This window comes from Argopecten irradians, chromosome 6 (assembly GCF_041381155.1).
Source record: "Argopecten irradians isolate NY chromosome 6, Ai_NY, whole genome shotgun sequence".
In the NCBI taxonomy this organism is placed as follows: Eukaryota; Metazoa; Mollusca; class Bivalvia; order Pectinida; family Pectinidae; genus Argopecten; species Argopecten irradians.
Window position 1 is genome coordinate 41,618,926 of NC_091139.1, and position 27,856 is coordinate 41,646,781.

The window sequence follows — 27,856 nt, forward strand, 5'->3', positions numbered from 1 at the left end:
TAGGAGATTGTGTGTAGCCAATCTAAAGTACCAATTAAATAGGAGATTGTGTGTAGCCAATCTAAAGTCATTAAATAGGAGATTGTGTGTAGCCAATCTAAAGTCATTAAATAGGAGATTGTGTGTAGCCAATCTAAAGTCATTAAATAGGAGATTGTGTGTAGCCAATCTAAAGTCATTAAATAGGAGATTGTGTGTAGCCAATCTAAAGTCATTAAATAGGAGATTGTGTGTAGCCAATCTAAAGTCATTAAATAGGAGATTGTGTGTAGCCAATCTAAAGTCATTAAATAGGAGATTGTGTGTAGCCAATCTAAGTCATTAATAGGGATGTGTAGCCAATCTAAAGTCATTAAATAGGAGATTGTGTGTAGCCAATCTAAAGTCATTAAATAGGAGATTGTGTGTAGCCAATCTAAAGTCATTAAATAGGAGATTGTGTGTAGCCAATCTAAAGTCATTAAATAGGAGATTGTGTGTAGCCAATCTAAAGTCATTAAATAGGAGATTGTGTGTAGCCAATCTAAAGTCATTAAATAGGAGATTGTGTGTAGCCAATCTAAAGTCATTAAATAGGAGATTGTGTGTAGCCAATCTAAAGTCATTAAATAGGAGATTGTGTGTAGCCAATCTAAAGTCATTAAATAGGAGATTGTGTGTAGCCAATCTAAAGTAATTAAATAGGAGATTGTGTGTAGCCAATCTAAAGTCATTAAATAGGAGATTGTGTGTAGCCAATCTAAAGTCATTAAATAGGAGATTGTGTGTAGCCAATCTAAAGTCATTAAATAGGAGATTGTGTGTAGCCAATCTAAAGTAATTAAATAGGAGATTGTGTGTAGCCAATCTAAAGTCATTAAATAGGAGATTGTGTGTAGCCAATCTAAAGTCATTAAATAGGAGATTGTGTGTAGCCAATCTAAAGTCATTAAATAGGAGATTGTGTGTAGCCAATCTAAAGTCATTAAATAGGAGATTGTGTGTAGCCAATCTAAAGTCATTAAATAGGAGATTGTGTGTAGCCAATCTAAAGTAATTAAATAGGAGATTGTGTGTAGCCAATCTAAAGTCATTAAATAGGAGATTGTGTGTAGCCAATCTAAAGTCATTAAATAGGAGATTGTGTGTAGCCAATCTAAAGTCATTAAATAGGAGATTGTGTGTAGCCAATCTAAAGTCATTAAATAGGAGATTGTGTGTAGCCAATCTAAAGTCATTAAATAGGAGATTGTGTGTAGCCAATCTAAAGTCATTAAATAGGAGATTGTGTGTAGCCAATCTAAAGTCATTAAATAGGAGATTGTGTGTAGCCAATCTAAAGTCATTAAATAGGAGATTGTGTGTAGCCAATCTAAAGTCATTAAATAGGAGATTGTGTGTAGCCCTAAATCTAATTTGAATTAAGTCATTAAATAGGAGATTGTGTGTAGCCAATCTAAAGTCATTAAATAGGAGATTGTGTGTAGCCAATCTAAAGTCATTAAATAGGAGATTGTGTGTAGCCAATCTAAAGTAATTAAATAGGAGATTGTGTGTAGCCAATCTAAAGTCATTAAATAGGAGATTGTGTGTAGCCAATCTAAAGTCATTAAATAGGAGATTGTGTGTAGCCAATCTAAAGTCATTAAATAGGAGATTGTGTGTAGCCAATCTAAAGTCATTAAATAGGAGATTGTGTGTAGCCAATCAATAAATTGTGTGTAGCCAATCTAAAGTCATTAAATAGGAGATTGTGTGTAGCCAATCTAAAGTCATTAAATAGGAGATTGTGTGTAGCCAATCTAAAGAATTAAATAGGAGATTGTGTGTAGCCAATCTAAAGTCATTAAATAGGAGATTGTGTGTAGCCAATCTAAAGTCATTAAATAGGAGATTGTGTGTAGCCAATCTAAAGTAATTAAATAGGAGATTGTGTGTAGCCAATCTAAAGTCATTAAATAGGAGATTGTGTGTAGCCAATCTAAAGTCATTAAATAGGAGATTGTGTGTAGCCAATCTAAAGTAATTAAATAGGAGATTGTGTGTAGCCAATCTAAAGTCATTAAATAGGAGATTGTGTGTAGCCAATCTAAAGTCATTAAATAGGAGATTGTGTGTAGCCAATCTAAAGTCATTAAATAGGAGATTGTGTGTAGCCAATCTAAAGTAATTAAATAGGAGATTGTGTGTAGCCAATCTAAAGTAATTAAATAGGAGATTGTGTGTAGCCAATCTAAAGTCATTAAATAGGAGATTGTGTGTAGCCAATCTAAAGTAATTAAATAGGAGATTGTGTGTAGCCAATCTAAAGTAATTAAATAGGAGATTGTGTGTAGCCAATCTAAAGTCATTAAATAGGAGATTGTGTGTAGCCAATCTAAAGTCATTAAATAGGAGATTGTGTGTAGCCAATCTAAAGTCATTAAATAGGAGATTGTGTGTAGCCAATCTAAAGTAATTAAATAGGAGATTGTGTGTAGCCAATCTAAAGTCATTAAATAGGAGATTGTGTGTAGCCAATCTAAAGTCATTAAATAGGAGATTGTGTGTAGCCAATCTAAAGTAATTAAAAAGGAGATTGTGTGTAGCCAATCTAAAGTCACTATTGCATCACTTATCGTTCTCATTCATGTTGATTAAGATAATCAAATAGATTGTATAGTGAATATCAGTGTTCTGCTAGAGAAATATTCTTTCTAGGATGTATGTGTATATAATACGGGGCTTTTGATGTGGGTAAACACCTTCGATGATTGTGATGACACAAACATCACGTACATTTACGTCAATCAAGAGTACATCATATTTCACCAACGTCGTTTTGGTACGTATTGAATTGGTTATCTCTCAGGGGTGGATAACTCTAGGTGACCAATCTATTATCTTTTTACTGACAAGTTTTGCATTGACATAACAGAATGTTTCAAGCACAATCAATCAAGGCAAAACGGCTTAATATCTACCTACAATGATGTAGATGTCAACTATTACTGACAAATGACCCTACAACATGTATGTTGTGTGTAATATAAACCTACCTTGGTTGTTTGGATAATTTCATTTTTCTCCTTCAGATTAGGTGAACTACAAACCTGTCTATAACAACAACCCAAATGCTAAAGGAAAATATTTTTATAGCCAAGTAGTCTTTATACACAGGTCAAATTGTGTTTAAATTGACTATTTGGGACCGGAGAAAGTGGTCTTATTAAGCAGGTGGTCTTTATAGAGAGGTGGTCGCTAAGGCAGGTAAGACTGTACAGCAAGTTTTCATCTTTTTCATTAGTATTTGGGGAAATAACTGTTTTGAAATGTCTAATTTGCTATGTATGACATGTACTATTTATTTTGAATGATTTTCATACCAGAAATAATGTAAATGTTTATATTCTTTAGTGGACCGATATCCGAGCACTTATATACATTTTACAGATAAATGTTTAGCCCGAGATACTCTAGCCCTGACACCAGACTTAGACATTATGACAGATAGACGTCTGGTTTAGGGCCAGAGCGCAGTAGTACTCGAAAACCTAGAATAAGCCGACACCGTTTGGTATCGGGCCAGGTACTCTCCGATTCAGACTACTTACAAAATATCACCACCGAGAATCGCCACTTACCTTGGTCTTTTCAACAAATGAATAATTTATCTACTCATAGCCATCCATTTCATCACGCATGCACGTTCTATTGTGTCAACACAGTAGTTTCTTTTCCGCAACTTTAAATTTCCCTCGTCGTCGTCGCCATTTTCTCCTAGTATGCAAATCATCTTTAATCTCAACGGATTGCTATGTTTGGGTAGATATGATATTCATTTGTTGTATAGACTAAGGTTAGTGGTGCTTCTCGTTGGTCAGTCTGAATCGGAGAGTACCTGGCCCGATACCAAACGGTGTCGGCTTATTCCAGGTTTTCGAGTACTACTGCGTTCTGGCCCTAAACCAGACATCTATCTGTCATAATGTCTAAGTCTGGTGTCAGGGCCAGAGTATCTCGGGCTAATGAATGTTGTGATGAAATAATTGTCATATATTTGCATATTACAGGGTTATCTGCAGGTAGGTAATGATTGTGACATATGTGTTTGCGAGTATAGTCAAACTTTTTAGAGATATTGATATGAATTTTGCTCACAAAATAAAAATGTTACACCATACCTAACCCCAAGGGAGGTAACTCGGTGATATAGAGAAGTGTTATTACTTTAATAATCTTGCATGATTTTTCTCAATAAAAGTGCTTAAAGATGATCCACCGCTGACAAATGGTATTTTTTCACTATCAAAAACAGAAGTAGACGATTTGGTATTTTTCTTCAGTTACAAAAGTTACTTTCTTTACACCATTTCCACCATTGAAAAGTTTGGGCTTCTAATTTTACTTAAAGTTTAAAATATAAAAAATAATTAATTGCATCCCGAAAAAAATCCCTGACACAATATCCTATATGGAATAAAGTACTAATTGCGCATGCACCAAAATCAAAACAAATTATTTTATATATTTTTTGTGTTAATTAGACATACATATACACGATTAAACCCCAATTATTGTTCAAATGATGAGTATCATTTATGCTCTGTCGGCGGTGGAGCATCTTTAAATAAGATGAACACTAACACATTCTCAGTATTGATATTCAATTTTTTTGGTATTTGAGGTAGGAAAGGAACATTATATTATTTTGGTTGACAGATTGTATGTATAGTCTGTCCAGAATCACAGCTGCCATTTTCTGTTACCAAGGAAGATGAATAGAGAAAAAGCACCATTATTAGATGAAAATTTGGGCTTAAAAGTTTGATTATAGAGCAGCTTAAAAGTTTGGTTTGATTTAATCATGAATGTTGTAAAATTGAAACCTCTCTAAAATAGACAATGGTTACAATTTTTGTTATCTGATGTTTCGTTGGTTTTCTTCACCAGGGCAAAATGTCGAGGAGGTTCAGTGTACAACATTACATGATGAAATCACAACCTTTCTCTCACAAAATTTGATCATTTACCACCAAAGCGTATTGCATGCTGTCCATGTTCCGTAGTTCGTTGCATGTATACAGGTTTGAGAATGTTACTACAGGGCGAGTAAATACAAGCTATGATGAGTTAGGTATAGAGAAGAGAGAAGACAAAAGAGTCCCACATCTAGAAATTTAATGCACAAAGAGAATATGTACAAACGTTACACAACAGATACAGGTATAGAGGATACTTATACTTATCAGGGCGCCCATATATCTTACATCTCCCGACGTAGAGTTAGGCAGAAACAGATCCTATAGTTATAAATATCTCGTCAATTTTTGAAGAAATCAGATAAAAAGATTTAGGAATAACAAAAGTATTTACAAATCCAATTTGAAATCTTAACAAATGGTGAAGGTTTATGAACCCCTATTCACTTCATAAAACGTCAATAACCACTTAACATAGGACAGTAATGAAGGGAATAGGAGAAAAAAACCGAGATAAATTAACCAATGACTATCTACAGCAGATATATGAACGCCCAGTTCTTAAGAAGAAAAACTGAAATTAATGAAAACAGCTACAATACAGTCCAGTTACATAGTGAAGTACAGTATATTGTAAGTAAATATCATAGTATGAGGCGGTGTCCGAAAGATGTGTGGTTGTCGAGCAGGTGGTACTCTCTCTCACTCGCTCCACCAAATACAGGTTTAGTACCGAGTCAAACATACAAGGATGACCGTAGGACACGCTAGTAAAGAATGAAACAGTGATATAGAAAAGAAAATTATATCAGTTGATTTTAGCACAGGTATTTGTATAGATGATGAATGGGGGTAGGTTCAGCAGTAGAAATAGTGGAGAGATAAGCAGGTGGTCTGGACAAATATTCTACCAGGGCAACCATCACTAGCAGGCTGTAAGGCCACAGTATACAATGATAAAGTCTTATCTTACAATGGTATTAAAATAAAATCCAAAAGGCATATACTACCTTGAGGAATGTCAGCTTGTCTAAATATTTCAATCAAACATTGATGAGAATCTATTTTATAGTGAAAGGCATTGGCCAGACAGTGTACTAAAGGAAATACTCTCCAACCAGGTCAGGATTCACCTTTTATTACAAAAAATTAATAGTAATATCTCAACATTCGCACAATACAAGATCTTTTTATATAAACCTTTCTTATAGTTTAATAATAAATCTTCCGTGAAAAACATTCTGTAGACATCATAATCTTTTCTCTTTCCAAATCATAACTATCTTCTATAAATAACACTGATGAACCCCTTAAAATTGCAGAGGTTTGCAGTAAAAAATTAATAAATAAAACATCAACATGTTTTGTGGCTAAAAACGCTACAAAATGTGGATTTATATGTAACATAATTCAATGTTGTTCCCTTGTATAATATAGGCACATTATAACTGCAGTACGAACACTTGGACGCAGGATTACGAGATCAAACCGTGGGGAGGTCAAATCTCCTACAGATCTGTTAGTGGGCTGGTTGGTGACAAGTTTTACCCTCAACTATTTACTTATTTTTCTTCTAGTTACTAAATTACAGTAATGTGACTATGATTAACTATTGAAAAGTTTTCCACATAATATCACATGATTTTCACTTTGGAAATTTTTCTAGAAAGCCTATGCAAAATTACTACGCTACTTTCACTTTAGGTATACTATGTATTATTTTCAATGAAGAAGAAAAGTACGGGACATATAGGATTGAGAAGGGTAAAACCTGTCACGTGTTGCAGCTATTGCCTTTACAATATACTCCATACTAGGAACACATAACAATAGCGACATAAAACAAATGTTATTGCTCCAATACATCAAGGGACTCCAATATGTGTGGACTACGGCACGAGTAGGAGCTCTCCCACCAATGCTGATGTCATGCTTATGGCTTTAATATCTAACAGCTACAGTATCACACGTAGCAAGGCCAACACAAGGCAAATCTTGTATTGTTCAAAATACTTGCATCTTTATTTTTTATTTGATCGCAATTTAATCTCACTTTTTTTCTCCAAATGATAGAGATTTTGTACAGTTTTTTTGGGGAGGTTTTTTAAAACTATTACTTAATTTGTGTCAAGTTTTTATTTTTGCCATTTTTCTGATATTCCTGTAAGCAATTGGGTTGTGATTTTTGTGTAATCACTTTTATGAATCTTTGGAACAGCAGTTCATATTAAAGCTTAACACACAAAACAATAAGACGGATTATGATTTGTGGAAAAAAAACTATCTGCATAGCCATGACAAACAGCTGGGACGAAAAGAAAAAAAAAAACATCTACAAATGTCAAATTATAACACATAGTAGTTCTCACACTGGAATGGTACTTGTATTGACTGATTATTAACAGTGCCAAGGAAACTCTTAACACAGCGATACGATGAGTGAAACCAAGTTTTATAATAATAATGAAAATAATCACTGATTGAGAAAAAAAACCCACCAACACCTACACCATTTGATGTTGGTACTCTATACACGGTTCCCTGTAAAATCATGTGAAATGAAGATCCCCAGACTGTAAGACAACTCTCAAAAATGCAAAAATATATATTCAAACCTTTGAATGTATTTATTATTATTATGATACCCAATGCAAAAATAGGGTTACAATGTCTCAGAAATCATCTTCTCTATCAAATCTACCAGCTACATCATCTAATTTGGAATCCAGAACCAAGCAATGTAAAAGCTAGCAAAATAATTGAATTTTCAGAGTTTTCTTTTGTAAAGCATTGGGAAGAGATTTTGCACTAGTCAAAACATGAGAAAATACTAATAATATGATTAAAACCTCTAGTTTCTGGGCCAAGGAGCATAAACACAAGGGAACCACACACTTATAAATTGTATCCATGTATATATGTGTGGTTCAGGTTTATAAATGGATTTCTTGGGAGTATATCTATATATAAACGTCTGGGACACATGATTTCCAACAATAATTAGAAAACACAAAAGGCTATCATCCTTGAACAAACATACAAAACGTAACTCCTTGGCCAAGAGTCCAGTGGTCATCAACAAATCGGGCAATGAATATAAGTGCAAAAAAATAACCTCAAACTGCTCACGTGGAACTCAAGTTTAGACTTCAACTTTAAGATGTCTCCGTCTCAACTCAGCAACACATAACAAATGAAACATTGAAACATTTATCTTGATAAAAATATTCTAAAATAAAAAATAAACCAATTTATTTGATTATCAAAGACATTAACAATTAACAACATTCTATCCTAAATATTGAATCCCCCCTCGTGCCCCTCAACAGCAGTTTCCATAGTAACTCGACCTCTGCATCTGTCATTTGTTAACAATGTCGGTCACACCATCCTTATGCTGCCATCTAGTGTCACGAATGTGACAAGGCAGCGAAAAGAACGATTAGTAGGAATTCTTGAAATAAATGGGGAAAAGTTTTGCTCATTTGACTAAAATGGCAGATCCAAAATATACAAATCAAATTCTGAGGGACCGATATCATGTGTAAAGTGGGAAAGTTAAATATAACAAAAAAGACCTTGCACATGATATGTTGCTCTCAGCATGTATATCTAATATGTGATCCCACCGACCAACGTAAAAAGTTTGCCATTTCCCAGAGCTAACTAACTAATTAAGGACAAACATTACTGCCGTTTGCCTCTAGTAAACCATCCTTATTTCTACGTAAAAAAATAAGTTCCTAAACATAAAATAAGTCCAAATAATTGCACATACAGAATGTTGGCCCTGAACACGCTGTGTAAAATAACCAGGATACGACAACTCTGTAAATATACACAAAAAGGCACTTTTTACCGATACAATTTCAATGGGAGATAACTCTAACCAGGGACAGCTTGACATAAATAGTATTTCTTATAATGTCATGTATAAATCAGAAAAAAATGTATTTTAACGCATGGTTCACAAGCTCTTGGCGTTTTAGATTGTAGACTTGGAGAAGGACACTCGAAGATGGTTGTTTTCACTTAACTGGACATTGTGCAGATTCTGGAAAAAAATATATCATATTTTGAATCAAATTATTATCATATTATGATTATTTTTTATAATCTTACTTGATCTAGAATAGAACAACTTGATAAAGAACATTTGATCAAATTTACATGAACTATAACAGATTTATGATATATTATTGTTTGCAAGCGTAACATCATACTTTTCATAAAGAAAGATGTGAATTTCGCTCATAAAATAATGACATTAAAATAGATACCTAACTGCAAGGAAGGTAATATCTAAAGATGGAATTTGTTAAAACCAAAATTACTGAGACCAGCAAAACCGTCAACATTTGAAAAGACGTCATTTGATTACTAAAATTGAGAAGAATCTACTCTCGTGAAGACCACTTACAATAAGTGCCTCAACAGCTTCCTCTACTGAACTCATCTGAATAAGAGCCATTTTCCTGTCTTTTCTGTAACAGCAGTAAATATACACATTTCAATCTCAAAAAACATTAAATCAAATAATTTTTCTACTTCTTTCTACATTTATATATTTTTTCCGAATACTTTTTAAAATTAATATCCATAGTAAAAAAATGATGAATTCTTCATACCATTTCTTCAAAATTAATCTTTTTTAGCCTTCAACATAATGTATATTGTGCCACAAATTTGATATCTAAAGTCTTTTCTATGTAGGCATTTATCTTTAAATAACCAGTCTTATATGTAGCCATTTATCTTTAAATAACCAGTCTTATACGTACGGGAAAAATTTGAATGCTGCTACTGAACCCTGCTCCTTGAACCTGTCTGTAATCTCTTCCTCAGTAACATTAGGCCTAGAAAATTACGAATGGAAACATGTCATGATTTATTGTATAGTACATATATATAAACTATGGGCTGTTGTATCTAAGATACTAAAGTTGGACTGAATCCCAAACAGAATATTTACAAAAATTTGTATAGAACCGATTTAACATATTTCTGTAACAAAAACAGCCTGAATTATAATACATACAAAATGTTCACAAAATGAAATTTTGTATAGTTTTAAAGGAGTCTACAATCTTGAAAGAGGCAGCATATGTATAATACATTGCTGTAATACACATCCTGCATTATCATACATACGGAATGTTAGAGAGATGGAGCACAGCCGAAGGTGGAAAGATATTCAGGCAGTTTTTGGATCCAGGTCGTTTGAATCTGTGCAGCGGAGAGTTGGTGAAATCTTTTGTCAAGCCAGCGTCCTAAAAATAACATAATATTGTTTATACAGTAACGTACATCTCTGCAATCTAAACATTTTATTACCTATTTGAATGCATTTAAAGATACAATCACAGAGAACCAGAAAGTAGGGAGAGGGCTTATTACTGTACATAGACATGGTTACAAATGGCTTACCGGTAATTAAAGGGGGAAGCACTTTAATACCTAATTACCAAAAGACATAGTCATTCAGATCCCCCGCCAATGGAGATATCAAAGCTGAAGTAAGTTTGATTGTAGAGACTTATGTGTATGAAAAAAAACAGGAAAAAGGAAGTTGAGCTAAAGAAAGATGGAGTATAATTCAAGTAGAGTGGGGCTGCAATTGTTGAATCAGGTATACAGCCTTGACATTAATTTATATTAGACTATATACACAAAGATGGGTGGAGTTTTGCAAAGTAACATTTACCATTTACCATGATATTTTCAGCAATGTTTCCATGGTAACGGAAAAAGTGCAAAAAATGAAAATAGCAAAAGGTACTACTAGACCATAAAAAGAAAGTGTCTATGAAGTTTCGTGGAAATATCTCTGCTGGTTTTAGAGTTATGCTCCGGAAATGAACCTACTACAAAAATATGATATTTTCAGCAATGTTTCTATGGTTACAGAAAAAAGCACAAAAAGTGAAAACCTAAAAATAGCAAAAGGCACTACTAGACCATAAGAACAATGTGTCTATGAAGTTTCATGGAAATATCTCTGCTGGTTTTAGAGTTGTGCTCCGGAAACGATTCTTACACAAAAATCTGCCATTTTCAGCAATGTTTCCATGGTTACAGAAAAAAGTACAAAAAGTGAAAACTTTAAAATAGCAAAAGACACAACTAGACCATAAGACAAATGTGTCTATGAAGTTTCGTGGAAATATCTCTTCTGGTTTTAGAGTTATGCTCCGGAAACGAACCTGGTACAAAAATCTGCTATTTTCAGCAATGTTTCTATGGTTACAGAAAAAAGTACAAAACGTGAAAACCTTAAAATAGCAAAAGGCACTACTTGACCATAAGACCAATGTGTGTATGAAGTTTCGTGGAAATATCTCTACTGGTTTTAGAGTTATGCTCCGGAAACCATTCGTACGGACGGACGGACGGAACCCATTTGTATATCCCCCGCCAACTTCGTTGGGCGGGGGATAATTACCAAAAGATTTTAGCCTTTCATGTAATGTCCGTAACTTATGTTCTAATTTGCCGATATATTCCACTGAAAGTCTTATAGTTATTTTCTTGTTTCAGAAGAAGATAATAAACTTCTAAAGAACATTTTTCGAGAAGGAGAATTCACTTCTGGAGAAGTAACTACCTTTCACTGATAAAAAGTCAGAGATAGAATGGATACTTACAGGCTGTCCCTCCCTCGGCATCTGTACCACACTGTGTTTGGACGCAGCCACTCGGATCTGTTTACCCCATACTTTGAATTTGTCTAGATATTGTAGTGCTAGCAAAGAAGAACAATCAACAGGTATTGAGGGCACCAAATCAATCGGCTTTAACAAAATCATCACAGGGTATTTAAGGCACAGAAAACACAATCATCAACTGATTTATACATGGCAATGTGATATGGTTAATATTCAATGATGTTTTTAACATTCTATAGAACCATGTAAATATTGTTAACATTCTATAGAACCATGTAAATATTGTTGACATTCTATAGAACCATGTAAATATTGTTGACATTCTATAGAACCATGTAAATATTGTTGACATTCTATAGAACCATGTAAATATTGTTGACATTCTATAGAACCATGTAAATATTGTTGACATTCTATAGAACCATGTAAATATTGTTGACATTCTATAGAACCATGTAAATATTGTTGACATTCTATAGAACCATGTAAATATTGTTGACATTCTATAGAACCATGTAAATATTGTTGACATTCTATAGAACCATGTAAATATTGTTGACATTCTATAGAACCATGTAAATATTGTTGACATTCTATAGAACCATGTAAATATTGTTGACATTCTATAGAACCATGTAAATATTGTTGACATTCTATAGAACCATGTAAATATTGTTGACATTCTATAGAACCATGTAAATATTGTTGACATTCTATAGAACCATGTAAATATTGTTGACATTCTATAGAACCATGTAAATATTGTTGACATTCTATAGAACCATGTAAATATTGTTGACATTCTATAGAACCATGTAAATATTGTTGACATTCTATAGAACCATGTAAATATTGTTGACATTCTATAGAACCATGTTAATATTGTTTACAGATTTGACAGCATGTGGGTGAAGACACCATGAAAAGTGCCTCACCACTCGGTTGGACAAGGTTAGATATTATAGAGTGATGATGAAGTGTACATACCTTGTTGAGCTTGGAACGGTTCTGCCATTTGAATGAGAGCATTATCCTTCTTATTATACAATATCTTCACCCTATGTACGTCCCCATACACGCCTGGAATGGCCAGCATAGTCCATCTTAGTTATGTATTTTATAATGCCTATATTCATTTTTTTTACTTTGGGATTAAATTATATAGTTAGAGGTCAAATCCAATTTCTTATTCTCTCTTTTTGTTTTTGTTTTTGGCTTTGCCGAAAGTTTCCACTTTTACACATCTATATATTATCTGAACCTATAAAATATTTTTTCACACAATCACAATATTGTTATTTTAAAATCATGGTCTGAATAAGAATCAGTGAAATACCTACATAATAAATTATTGACAAAGACGGAAATAATTGTGACATTGGTTTTGTTTAGAAATGTGCAACGGAAACTTGTCTTGACCAAAAAAAAATACCTAGTATTTTGACTAGATAGTTTCTATTATAAATTACTACCGGAAATAAATGAAATAATATAAAGAGTGCTTTTTCAAACATACCAAAAAGGGTAAAGAGAGCATCTGGCGTGGCCATCTAGAGTTTGTCAGAGCAACAGGAAATAGCAGACAAAGGCGGAAAAAGGATGGATGGATGAGATCAGTGTCCGAACGAGCGAAGAAAATAGTCCACATGGAGGATGAACATCAGCGTAAGTGGGAACGAACGGGAAAAGAAAAAACAAGGGAAAACAATCAGTTGTATTGTTGTCAGTCAGTGTTAACATCCACTGAAGCGCACAGGTTTGGCATCCACCGACACGAGAAAATCAGTACCCTCTTACGCTTGAATAAATATTATATTATATAAGCAACAGTGATTAATAAATATTGATGAAAATTCTAAAACAAGAACAGCACCAGTATAATCTACAGACAGCAATGATCAGTGCTAAGTAGTATATACATTAAGTCTGCCCATTAGTCTCTATAATCATATAACATGTGTATATATATAATACGGAGTTGTCTCCCCTCACATGCGAAAATACGAGTCATGCACTTTATATCACCTTACAACCATACAGAAAGTCCCACCAACATGTTACCAGTTTGAAGGTGCAGCCAGTCTTACTGTTTCCATTTATGAATAAAATTGTTTTTTTTCTTCAAAATGATGGAGAAAATCCGCTAGTTTCGTTTATATCAGTCTTGGTTATTTCATGTTTTTGCCCCTCCCCCTTGTACAAGATTTTTTACCCCACATAATAATTCAACTGTCTGAACCTTCCAACTGGGGCTGATAATAGTTATTGTGACTGGTAAAGCAAACTGCAGCTCTATCAAGTTGCAGCAAAAAAAAGCATATAAAATCATACACATAAACATGCCATCAATGTTCATGTGGCCACATGACCTAATATTTAGGTTTCGTCTCATTTTTACATCCAATTTTGTCTGAGAAAATTGTTCCTTTTGATCACACTTGGCAACACAAGTTTTGTGTGTAATTAGCTGGTAAGGGAAATCCTCAGAATATATTGTTTTCTGGTGAAGTCGATCTTCAGAATCTTTTGTTCCTTTTGCTGTATTATGTCCACATATGGAAATGCTTCCATGTGTAATCTTTACTGGATGGTGAAACATTGATAGCATGTACAAGTGATCATTATCAATAAACAGTGACTGTGCCTTCATGTGGTCATTTTCTTACTTTTGTTTTGTGATTAAGAACACTAAACAGAAATTCAGTGACAAAAGTGTTAATCATTTTAAACGGAAATCTGGTATAAGATAGAAAATAAAATCAGACATTGATGCCTTTTAAAACAAGAAGGAGAAGATACTCCATGATTTACATTGTACGTGAAAAGAACAATTTGCTATCTAAATTTAAAAGCTTCATAAGAACTCCATGAATCTAGCTTTAAGTCCTTCAATTTTTTTTAATTTATTTTTTATAAGTAGTCTCTTTGCAAACACTTTAATGTTAAAGCCCTCCCTCTGGAGGGTGAATATTTTGAATATGATTTATAAAAGCCGAAATGTTAAGATATAAAATTTGCTTTATGAATTTCTAAAGTCTCTGTAAAAATTTCTGGCACATCTGAAAGGAGGCCGACGAGTGACGGAGATATAACAAAAGAGCAGTAGACTTGTTGAGGACAGAAATCAAAGTTTAACTGCAGATTGATAGCGCAGAAACAGTCTATCGAAATATTTAGCTAAACAAATAATGTTTGATATATTAAAGTGTTGATATCCCTGATAACAGTCGGAATAGATATTTGATGTCTTCAGTATAGCTTAATAGACCTCCCCTCCTCAGTTCAGGGCCAACAACAAAGTCTGTCAAAATATGTTCAATCATTCCCAGATTTGTTAAATTTAAAATTACGGACATATATTACATCAGAGGTGCTCCAGTTGATGAAATCAATCTCCATGTTTGATCATGCACTTCCAATATATATATATATATATCTTTTTTTAACTGGTCAAGTCCTCAGTTATAGAAATTTTAAATAAGTTTTAAATCAATCTGCATTTGTTCAGACTACTTTGGTGACAGACTTGTTTATGACCTGCAGAGTCCCTGGAGATGAGGAGGGGTTACCTATCTGTTAGACGGCTATAACATGCTACCCCAACCGTGGAGTAATGACCTACCTGTTCGTTTAGGTTAGACACCAACAGGACACTGTTCCCACACTGAAGACCGCCCATCGCCATCCCCGTCAGGGCCGGGTTCGCAAAACTGTAATTACCAAGCTGGGGCATTTGAGCTGAAATTAAAAACAATTGTCATGCAGAAAATTGTCTTTCTTGAAAAACAGATTATAGCAAAAGTACAAAGTATGGTTAAATGGTATATATAACACAATAAAAAAATTCCAAAACATTAACTGATTGCGATGAGTTATATTTTATATAAAAAAAAGAAGAAAGAAATACAAATGTACTAAAAATACTAAAAACAATATCATTGTTAATGGACTTTGCTAGTCCTTAAAGATGAATTGAGATAAAAGGAAATTGTTGAACTTTACAAATCTTTGACAATTTACATTCTGTTTTAAATCATCTATTTTATTTTCTCCCATACCTATGACACACTAAAGCTCAATTCACTATCAGTAAATCTCATCAGTTTTGCATGTGATAATAATCAATTTTCTCTTTGTTACTGGCTTTCTGATTGGTCTATTCATTTTTTTTCATTCCACGATGAAAAAATCAATCCGAGAATGGCGCGGAATTCCTGACGTTATTATGACGTCACAATAGAAACATTGACGTTGCGTATTGATTTGGAAAAAATAATCCCTTGGAAAAAATCGATGGAATCGTACGTGTAAATGCATTTCATTTTATAAAGTAGCCTGGGAAATTAATTATAAGTATTGAAGTCACTATTTTTTAATTTCATCGGGGTATGAAATAAATTTTGTTTGCAAACTTTTGTGAGAATCCGCTACGCGGATTCACACAGTTTGCAAACAAAATTTCTTTCTTACCCCGATGAAATTAAAAAATAGTGACTTCCATGCTTAAATAAATATGGTGAATCTAAAAGTTCTAGCCACACAAGATATTTTTTGTTAAGACTAAAGAAAATATAAAACTACAAAGTACTGTTCTATAGAAATTCTAAAAGGGTGAAAAGTAGTCACAGAGGCTGCAAATAGGTAGGCATATATTGTTTGGGGGCTTAAAACAGATAAGTATATTGTCTGGAGGTTAAAAGTATACCCTCAATTATAATGTTGGGTTTAAAACAGGAAAACATCATTTCAATGGCAGATAAATAATAGAATGACATTTTGAAAGCTCTAGAAATTTTGACGACAAAATACAAATTTCTGATTTCTGTAATGTCTGAACATGATTTCTTAAATTTTTTTTATTTAATGAAGATTTTTTATCAAAAATTGTAAAAACCGAAAGACTTACTTAATAAACTACAATAGTTTTCTCAATAGCATAAGGAGAAATGAATCTCTTCCATGAAACTTGGTTCACAGAGTTTAAATGGCCTCAGGGGAATTGAATCTCTTCAATCTCTTCAATGTAACTCGGTTTACAGAAATTGAAATGAAACAATCTAATTGTTTGTTAACTTGTTCTAAACTGAGACAATAACCATGAAAGATCAGATCCGTAGTCACCATTGACAACATACTGCACCTTAACTTGTGCTTAACGTTTTGGAAGTCAATTTAAATCTATAGCACATTTAACTGTTGTGTGTAACGGGCCCCGAGTGACAGGGTAGGTGGAAATCTGGCTCCGCATGCCAATCAATACAAGTACTAGTTTTGGTTTACAAATCTCCCTTTTGGTCGCTTCTGGAAAAGGATTAAATATCATCCCTGCTGAAAAAGTGTAATTAAAATGAAGCTTTTCCTATCAATTCAGCCTTTATTAATCTTATATTTTCATGGATAGCGTTAATATCTATTTCTCATTCTTAATTCCTACAATTTCTCATGTCCGGGCAGGTCACACTGAAATTAATACTATTGGTATGAGGTTTAATCTTAGTGGCTTCATAAGAAAAAAAATCAAAACATAATTGAAACGGAAGCAAAGAGAGGTGGGTGACTGGTAATAGATAGGTCAGGTAGATTTAAGACAATACGTAGCATGCTTCAACCAGTGACACCTGTTTCCATAGCAACACATAAATATAATGTTGTAAAATAGGCCATTCCATACCTACAGCAATCTCTCTTCATGTTGGAACCAAATATTAACAGGATAAAATTCATTCATTAGATTTGAATTGTTTTCTGCTTAGAAAATGGCCATTTTACAGAAATGAAGTAAAAAGAGGAGAGGAGATTGTTCAGAAGAGAATAGGAAACTTACCTTGTACACCTGGGCCAAAGTTTGAAGCTAAAACAAGACAGAGAAAACACAAATGAGAGAAACTGAAAAAAGACAGATGCAGTTACACAAACACAAGCTATAGATACAACTATTGATGAGAGAAGATCTGCTCCAGTAGTTTACCTGTATCCGCACAAGATGTCCGTTTTTTGTGTTAATGCGAGCCAATGGTAAGCATGCAGCTATAAGTCAGTCAAAGAATGTCTACATGTACACAAAATTATAAATTGTCTTATAATCTGTAGTTCTCTTGTTTCTTTACTATATATTTTATATTCATTGATCAAGTTTCAGTTTGTTGATTATCATCATTCAATTGTTTTTTATTACACATATTTTTTAAATATTTTATTTCATATTTGCCTGAATTTCATGGTTTGATATTTGAATGACATTTTCAGTGCATAAAGATACAGAGTTGAGTATCACCAATTACATGAAATAAATTGTGTATTTGACCAACATTCTTGTCTAAGCTTGTCTACTATACACACACAAAGTAAGGCTAGTGACTTGATGGCTTTTACTGCTGTCAAAGCGACATGTTGGATACTCCCAGCACCACTGGGGAACAACACAAGCATGCAGGTTTGTCTGCCGCTCAGACCTGGTCTGTCATTACTTTACAGTAACCAAATCTTATCAATAATTCATCTCGCCATACACACATAATGCTGTCCTTTCTAAACTCCCATTATTACATTTTGCATGGTTTTTAAGAGTACATTTTGAAAATGTCGTTTCTTTCTTTTACATGCATTATTATTATTTTTCTTCTGACTGTTTTCTTCAGTTTTTCTTCAGTTTTTCTTTAAAATGACAATAGAAATTATCTTTGTGTGGGATAGGAAATTGAAAAGTGAATGTTAGTTAGAATTCTTTTATTCTTCAACATTAGACATAAAATGTGTCTTTTCTTTCATCTTCATCTGTACAGTTCATGCCATGCAATTAGTTGATTTTCTGATTAAAGATTGAGAACCAGCCGAAGGACGGATGTCTTGAAGTCTGAGAGACAGTGTATAAACCATTGAAGCAGGAGCTGAGAGCATGCCAGAAATCTATATCCCTAGCTGATCACCCCAAGGACGACACTGTTCATCATTATATCCATGTCAATTCTCCTGGTCATTTTCGACAAAACACATCTGACAACGTTTCTGTCACAAAGACTTTATTTCCTTGGAGCTTGTGAACAGTGTCATCTAGGTAGCGGTGAGGAGTTAGGATTTCTCTCATACCTATGAGTGTGGTAATCTTAGGAAATATACTGATGCTGTCCGTAGTTGTGTTACATTCCATACAACACAGTCAAATGATGTGATAAATGTAAAGAATGCAAATAGTGTGATTCATTTTGAAATTTAACAGCCTGTGACTTATTTTTTTCAGGTAAAAGAACTAATTCCAAGTTCAGAATTTCTTAAACAAGAATTTAACATCATAAAATTTTCAAAATAGGGAAGCGTCTGCAAACAGAACAGAAAAACCTGAAAACCATTCATGTATGAGAGAAAAATATTCCTTCATATGTTACTATGAAGAATAGGGACATTCTACCACTAGTATCACAAAATGGAGTGAAACCTTCAGCAAAGCCTCAGATTTTACAACACTTTGTGAACCCTAAGTAAGAATATCTGTATCATCCACACTTACATATGAAAGAGTCTTATTAGAGTTAGACTGAGTAGTTAGGTAAGACTACGGTGAAGGACAGATTACGCTGAGGAGGAGTACAGAGACGACTACTACGAGGGTTACAGGTGACAGAGATAGCAGTGTGTGAGGATTCTGTACCATAGACAGGCGTGCCTCCCATAGCGGCCGCGGCCCCGGCCCCGTAGGCGGTTAGTGGCGTGGTTCCCATCCCTGGCATCAACGCCTGCGTCATAAGATCCTGGGCACCTTCATGTGACATCACATTGGTAAATAAGGTTCATGCGATTAATATCCAGCTAATATATAGGTACGTACACCGGTTCAATGTGATAAGGTGCTGGTGATGATGCTACACGGATCTTACTGAGAACTACACATAAATCACATTCAGATCAATGTTTTATTACTATTTCTTTGTTAGGTTAGGAAACGAAATCACTCCCTACCCACTCCATGTCTTTATCTTATATTTTATTCAGCATTTATTATATTCCTTTCATTGACCAACACTTCAGATACAATTGTTCCGTGTAGCATCTCAATATTATTGCATATCTCTATATAAAATAGCTATGTAAATTAGGACAAAATTTAATAGGCAATTAAAGAAACAAAACTCCAAAATGATTACATGTATATATGTAAAACCCGACTGCAGGTTATACTGGGTGTGGGTTACGGTATAAATAGCATGGTAATGATAATACAAAGTAAGCATGGTAAGTAGCCAAAACAACCACAAGTAATAGCACACACTCAATCTCTCCGCTCTAAACCTTTCACTAAATGCCTTGTTGGTTAAGAAAGCAAATCTTCAAATTGAATTAAGCACAAGAAAATTCAAAAGTCAAATACAAAAACTTCAACATGAACATTTTTTTTTAAACCTTCCTCCTCCCCTTTCCCATGCTGAATAACTAAGTGAACGACACTATTTACCGATGATCTATATTTATACACAAATGTAAACGCACAAATGACATCAATACCACATTTGGGCCAGAGTTAATCGTTCATATTCACTATAAAATTAGTTAATTGTTTCGACAGCTTCTATATATTTCTACTTAAGAGTGATAGGCTTATCGAAACATGTGCTTTAAACATTGCAACACAAAAGACATATGTTAAAAATTGTATTGTAAAACATACATAAAGAAAGATTTTAATAAAAAGATCAAAACAAAATAAAGAATAGAACACATTTCTACATAATCTGAAAAAATTAGAAATAGAAAAAAGTGATAAAATTTCACAATTGAAATTAATCAAATAGATTTTTTTTTTTTTTTACTAAAATAGAGATGTGTTTAGAAATCTAAAGACAGAAAAAAGTGATGAAATTTAATTAAAAGGAAAAATTAAATGTCTGAAAACAATACTAAAACACAGAAATGTGTTTAGTGTTGAGGTTTTCATGCACCAGAAGAGTAGATTTTTGTTGATATTTACCTCCCATCCCTCCTATTCCGCCTAAACCCCCTACCATTCGTAGGGACTCTAAAATACAAACAGTACATGGGTCAGTACATACGTAGGGGAGGAGAGAGGAGTGACAGAACACACACATAGCTGTACAGTCTTAAATACAGTTCACATAGCTAGCTTATATCCACAACATTTTCCCTAAAATGCTATTTTCTGTACAATACTGGTTAATTTATTTTTATATTTGCTTTCTTTAAAGAATGAATTAACAAAGTTTTAAAATTGATTAATTGATATCTATAATTGTTTTCATTGAATTTGCTTATAATATTATGTGTATAATCAGCTGTTTAATCTCAAAGTAGAATTTAGGTGTTTGTGAAAATAAAGATATGAAAGAAAGCTTTGAACAAAGACAGTATGCAAATAAGAAATAACAATGCATTAATATAAAAGGCACCTGAGTTTGTATATAGCCATTACAGTTCAATGTTTTAATATGCCAATCAGGTTGATCTCTAGATCAGTAAAAAATATTACTTTATCATAAATAAATCTTGAATAATTTTATTTTTGGTTTCCATAAAGAAACATATAATGTCCAAATGTTATTTCCCTTTGAAAACTATAATATATTTCTGAACAACTAACATAGAAAAAGCTCCACAGAACTCAGGTGACTTTAAAATACTTGAAAAAACGATATGGAGTAGTTGGAGTCTCCATCTGTTTGACATGACACTATTTTAGCTTACCTTGCATTCCTCCGACGCCGCCAACACCTCCGACTCCTCCTAGCATGCCCCCCGGGGCATGACGCTGGACGGATGCGTCGCCAGCACACAGCTGATTTACTTTAGTGTAGTCGTAGGACTTGTCATTGTTGTATTTCACATTTAGGTTAGAGAGGTTAGAGAAGTCAATCTTCAGTGTACAGCACCCATTGTAAATGTTCTGGCCATCTAGTGACTGCAATAAATTTTTTTAGTTTTGTCTCCAATTAGAAATTTTCATAATAATATTGAGTTGATTTATCAAAATATTGCCTCTGTTCATGAATCTTCAGAATTTCAAGAATAAAGTTTAACTGAATAATAGATTTTACTCAAAAAACATTTTATAATATCTGTCAACACCAAGAGGCTTATTATCAAATCGCATGTATGGACACTTTTTTCAGACTTACATATTTTGCAGTTTTAGCAGAAATTGAATCTTGAAACTGAATTAAGGCCTGGAATGTATCTGAAAAAGCAGAAAGTAGGGGTTTATTTTTCATTTCATACAAAACAACAGACTTAATTCAAATTTATTTATGATCTTCTTAAAAACTAACTTTATTTATGATCTTCTTAAAAACTAAATTTAACATCCAATTTAAGACAGCTTTTCTCAAAAAATATATCTTAATTATCTCCCCTTGCCCATACTCTTGTACACTTATCCTTTGATTTACCTTCCCTTGTCCTACCCCCATGTACAAATGTACTTTGAATTACCACCCCTTGTACCCCTGTCGCGCGGTAGAATGGTGCCCTGGTCAGCTGGTATGATCAGATTACTACTACCATACACACACAACAGATTATCCCCTCTAAACCCATTGGTATTAAATAAAGCTAAAACCCAAGCTCATCAGATTCTACATACTGTTCTTTGTGAAGGTGATGATCTTCGTCACAAATCCGAATCTGCTGAATATCTGAAATCACAATATCATAAGAAGTTTTAAGAACTTATCAAGTGCCAATGGTTCTGAATACATATATACATATATATATATCCTGAGTGCTGCCCGAAGTCATCAAATGGGCGGGGTTATTGTAGGCACCGTAACCAAGGCAACACTAGTGGTATTCTTAGTCATTAATGGTGTTTTATGTCTATAATAAATATCTCCTATACAAGTAAACTACAAATCTTGTGGCATCATATGTGAAATCAATACACCCTTAATTAATATTGGATACCACGAGATGCAACATGATAAGCCGGCATTAATCGCAACATAGTGTGATCATGTATTGGATCTTCTAGCTAATTTTATGACACGATTCAATGACACACCTGGTAATGAGGACAATAGTAGGATCATAGATTGGATCTTTGTAAACACTATATAACAAGACCTAGCAACAATTAATCTTGTCTACTAAGCTTCCACTTAGAATACAATATTTTTATCAAAAACCAAAATGATGTAATATCCTTATATGATATTGTAACATCCCTGTACTAGGTATACCTGATGTAATGTTGTGACATCTACTGGATACAACAGTTTTTCTACAATCACCCGAAGGATGGATCGTGTGTTGTCGGACTGTGGGATATCATTGGACATTTCACTTGCTGCCAAAATCGCTGCTTTAGCACTTGCATTCTGAGAACAATAAAGACCAATATATAATATATATTGCTTTAAATTTCTTTTGTCATTAAATACAGAATGCATTGACAGGCAATAGAACAATCATCAGGACCTTTTGTCCTTGGGATATCATATTGGTTATAGAAACTTTCTCATTATCAGAGCAAGAGGAAAATATTTGAGCTGAACCCTTGTCATATTATATTATCTTTGAAAGAATTCAATTCTCTCCCTTTGGTGTGATATTTATGGTAATCTTATGAACAGGTATGAAGATACATGGGCCATCTGATAGGTATAAACGTTTGGATGATTTACCTGTGGAGAGTTGATCTGGTCCACGACCAACTGTTTGTGTTTTGAGAATTGTATAAAGACATGTTTGCCCCGGATTAATGCCGTGTTTGAGGTGGAGTGATACTTTATCATTCCACAAGCACTATCTTCTGTCTCCATCTCTAGGAAAGCCTGCCAGTAAAACACCAAATACAAGTAGATTTCTAGTACAAACCAGCAATTTATTGCGTTTAATAGAGCAATAGATGAGACGGTATCTTTATAAATACTAATCATAGTGGTTTATCGCAGGTTTGTGCAGGAATAAAATAGTACTGCTCTGCTGGGTTTGTACATCAGTGGAGTTACAGCAGTAAAACCACATTATAAACGCAGCCAACAGTCTCACACAACTCTCAGGGTATGGGTCGTGCAACATTAGCTGTAAATATGCCAATAAATAAAATGATATAAAATGTATTTATGCCACTTTGATAGCAATTAAACTGTTATCAATAACGGTAGTCTGTTTATCTTGAACAATTTCCATTTTATAACCTCGTCAGGGTCCAGATGGTAATCTGAGAAAATCACTTGATGACAGCTATCGATTTCCCCACCCACTCTGAATGCAGACAAAAAGTAACAAAGACCTAATCTAGACCAGTAATTGACAATTTTTCACTGAAATGTGCAGGCCGCAACCCCAATATCGGCAAGGATCTGACAGAATTATAGGACATTGAGATAATCCTACCTGACTCTTTTTGACTCGGAGCACATTTGTAACTTTGCCGAAGGGAATACCGAGCTGGACGATTTCAGCCTCTGTTGCATTTTCTGGAATGCCTCGGACATGAATCACTCGAGAGATCTCCTGTGAGGGTTGCTCCAGTTTGACCTGTAATTATAGAAATTTTACAAAATACAGAACAATTGATCAAATATGTTAACCACCAGATTAAAGCAATACTAGATAGTAATTTAGAATTACCATGGACATGATTATAATACAGATTTATTAATTCTAAATCCATGCAGTTATAATAAATTTATTCATTCTCATTAAAGTATTATTTTCAATATAATTTTATTTTTCCCTTAGAACCCAGGGAATGTGAGCTTTTAACTTGTTTCTATAAATAATGTTATTATGCAGACAATTGTGGGTCCAGTAAGGTAGCTAGTAAGAAGGATGCAGACAGGACTTTAAATCTTGTAGCTCTCCCCGATCTGTAGACAATCTAGATAAACATGCTGTGGAAAAAGGACAACTTAAGACCTGCTGATACAACATCCAATTTGACCTCTGGACCAAAATGTCCAAGTAATCGAAATGACAATGATATCCCTTAGGCTAATAAATTGGAATGTATTTGAGGCAATCAGGTAAGCGTAAAGCCATGAGATTCCCCAGACACACACCTCAGACAAGGTCATCGTTGACTGTACGACACAGAGAAGCTGTGCGGGGACAGGCTAGTCCTATCTCTAGTTAGCCACTTCAGCCGGGCCAGTGCCAATCAACCTTACATTATCAAATTGAATTTCCATGTCTCTTTCCATCTCTACTAAAGTGTATTTAGTGTTCAGAACATCACTTTCAACTCAAACTTTTATCATTTTAAGGTTTTTCTACACTGACTCTGTAATTAAGTCAGTCACTGACCGATATTTAAGATCATTCATAGTGAGCTCAAGTTTTTTACAGAAATATCATCACTAGCGAGCTTTATTCAGAAATGTCACTATCAGTGAAAATTTCGTGGAAAAATATGACCTATTATAAGTGTTATTTTATTATCATTACTAATTTGGATAATTGGCCCGATGAAACATGTGCTTTAGTCTCCCTATCCAGTTTTTTTGTTTTGTTTGGTATGCAATTAACTGGAGACAGGTTTGAAAGAACACACACTAGGATGGCTGTCTCTTCCCAGAAAACATCTTCAAAAACAATTGAGTGCAATAGAAGCCAGATCCTGTCAATCTAATAAAGCCATTTTTAAAATTCAATTAAACCCAATCTAATGCCTTCATCCTTCAGTGTCCGCTCGAGTTCAGCCCCTGCTGCCAAGCCCAGCAAACAAGTGCCTCACTAGTCGAGAAATGCTTTATCAGATTTTCTTTTACCAAAGAGCTGCTTATTTTGCGGGTGAAATTTTGTGATATTCACTTTAAACGATTTTAATGAATTTAAATTTCAGTACATGGATATAAGAGTATGTATGATTTATCTGTTATGGATGAAATTTCCGTGACTATGTGCACAATAAAGTCAAGCAAAATTGTGTTTTTGACTGGAGGTGATACTCTATTAACCAAAAATGACAGACAAGATGTGACACATTGGCAACATTTTGTAATAAAAGACAATATTTCTAGAAACAGCCGAGGGAGGACCCTAGATACAAATCATTTGTTACCAATCTGTTACATACATTTCTATGGAGCATACAAGTCAGGACTGATAATCCATCAGTATCTCTTACGATTGTTTCTGTTCTATTGACTTCTAGGTACAAACATGACTAAGTCATCTAATCCGTACAAGTTGTTACCATCGTATTTTACAGGACAACATGTTGCAGCAGTTAATTGTGCTTTGGGCTGTTGTCATGCATGTGATTGTGAGAATTTCTATAGGGAGACATATGTTGGCATGTCCGTCTCTATGGATGTGAGAATTTCTATAGGGAGACATATGTTGGCATGTCCGTCTCTATGGATGATAGTCCGGTCTTACATACACGACAAGGGATTTATACACCTCACACATCATCATACATACTCAATATTTTCATTTTAAATGCGTAGTGGCTTTTTTTTTTTTTTTTTAAATTTAAATCCTGTGCTTTGAGGCATAGCAATTCACCCTTAGTCAATTAATAGGCAAAAGACTTCAGATATGAATAGAAGAAAATTAACATATCCAGCATTCAGCAATCTAGCTAACATTAACATAAAGATTGCTTTAACATTTTGCTTAGATTTGATGAAATTACTCACAAAAACCTCCTTCTACGTGAGTTAATGTGAATTGCCTGCCAACTCTTGTCCACAGAGTTAGATTTGAGAAACAAATCATGCAAAACAAATCTGCAGCTATAGCTTACAAACACGAGACTAAGCCAGAAATTACATCTAATCACAGAGTCTATGATATTCACCATTTTTTTTATAAATAGTTATTTTGGAGTATAATTAACTGTTACCGCATGTCTGACATTAATTATCTTGTGCCATGACTGTTATATGTTGAATGGTCAGCCTTGTATATCTGTTGGTACTAGTGTCTTAGTTGAGGGACGGACCACGTCACACGAACCAAGTCACGGACAAAGTGTGGACGAATGTGCTACTGGGACTCGTCCGATCAATAAACATCAGATCACTGTGGTTATACAAAGTGTGTATACATATCCCAGTCTCCCGACCGTCATCATTCATACAAAGTGATCCCCAAAGATCTCCTCCGTCTGGGATCTCTAATTCAGTCAGGGATTCCTACACCAGGTGTATCCTGGGAACAGTGCCATATAACTGGACGATGGTCAGCTACTGGACCATGGTCACTTACTCGGAGGAAAGGTCTCCAGATTCAATTACATGGTAACATGTCCACTACAGTAGCAGACCTGTAGAGTATGTGACGTTTCTCTCCAGAAATTCTTTTAGATCTTGTCTAGTTAGTGGCCAGTTACGGGGAGACCAAAGGTCCAGAATTAATTATGTGGTAAAATGACCAACCTAGTATCAAACCTAATGTCACATTTCTAGTCCAGGACCAGAAATTCTTCTGGGCGATGGCCAGATAGTGATAGGACAAATCTCAAGAATTATATAATTACACAGTAACATGTCCAACATAGTTATATTTTCCTAGATCTACCGAAGTCTGGAAGGCAGTCAGGTCCTGGGAGGAAAAGTCTCTAGAATTAATTACATAGTAACCATATAGTGCTAGATCTATACAGAATATGACATTTCTCTCCAAAAATTCTCCTACATCTAATGGGCCATGTTTTTCCGTCACCTCCCTTAAGGATTACCCTCGGTTTCTGGGAAAGTGTATTGCTATCTTAAAGCACGTCATAAGTGAAATTCTTGTAAAAAGACAGAGTAAAAATGAGACAAGTCTATTGCTATTCTTCTAATAGCTTAAAAGGACCATCAGCTTCTGCTCACTGATTCAACTCCACACACAAATTACCCTCTCCCATAGGCATCTTTTCCATTATCTTAGAAAAAACAGGCCAATGATTCTATTGAATTGAACTGCCAATATTTAGTAGGATATCTGTGTACACGTTAAGTGATCAATCCATGAAAATCTTTATCCAGCTTTAGGCTAGCGTCGAAACTAATCTGATATTACGTCTCTAAAAATAACAATTTAAAGTTGTCTAATCACAACACACAATCAGCACTATTACACCATAAAACATATAGGTGCATGGAAATATGCAGAGAGTAAAAATTTCAATTTACATTGGCCAAAGGGTAGGCAGTATAATCAACTAATTTAGCTGATTAATCATTTAAAATAGAAGTTTTATGTTAGTTTGAAATCCTGTTCCTTCATGCGACTTGTTGTTTCTGTTACCTTACCGAGGGATTGAAAGATTAACACATCCGATTGGATTTCATTCATAACAGTAAAGCTATA

At 34.2% G+C, this 27,856-nt stretch overlaps 1 protein-coding gene across 15 annotated transcripts in view; it reads right to left on the reverse strand.

Moving 5' to 3' along the window:
* Positions 1–6,062: 6,062 nt before the first annotated feature.
* The window catches only part of LOC138325922 (polypyrimidine tract-binding protein 3-like), a 111,409-nt gene continuing 89,615 nt past the window's right edge, over positions 6,063–27,856 (reverse strand). For 10 of the 15 annotated variants that reach the window (XM_069271942.1, XM_069271943.1, XM_069271948.1 and 7 more), the window contains 17 exons: positions 23,945–24,088; positions 23,230–23,379; positions 22,786–22,923; positions 22,191–22,242; positions 21,727–21,785; positions 21,296–21,509; positions 20,565–20,612; positions 19,251–19,358; positions 17,430–17,456; positions 15,228–15,343; positions 13,122–13,155; positions 12,593–12,685; positions 11,585–11,682; positions 10,092–10,210; positions 9,722–9,796; positions 9,361–9,424; positions 6,063–8,994 (listed from right to left, as the gene is read on the reverse strand). In XM_069271942.1, coding sequence (XP_069128043.1) covers positions 8,926–8,994; positions 9,361–9,424; positions 9,722–9,796; positions 10,092–10,210; positions 11,585–11,682; positions 12,593–12,685; positions 13,122–13,155; positions 15,228–15,343; positions 17,430–17,456; positions 19,251–19,358; positions 20,565–20,612; positions 21,296–21,509; positions 21,727–21,785; positions 22,191–22,242; positions 22,786–22,923; positions 23,230–23,379; positions 23,945–24,088 — 1,608 coding nt within the window. In that variant the 3' untranslated portion in view covers positions 6,063–8,925. The remainder of the gene's footprint in view (positions 8,995–9,360; positions 9,425–9,721; positions 9,797–10,091; positions 10,211–11,584; positions 11,683–12,592; positions 12,686–13,121; positions 13,156–15,227; positions 15,344–17,429; positions 17,457–19,250; positions 19,359–20,564; positions 20,613–21,295; positions 21,510–21,726; positions 21,786–22,190; positions 22,243–22,785; positions 22,924–23,229; positions 23,380–23,944; positions 24,089–27,856) is intronic. The other 5 variants (XM_069271935.1, XM_069271940.1, XM_069271934.1 and 2 more) reach the window with 5 other exon arrangements.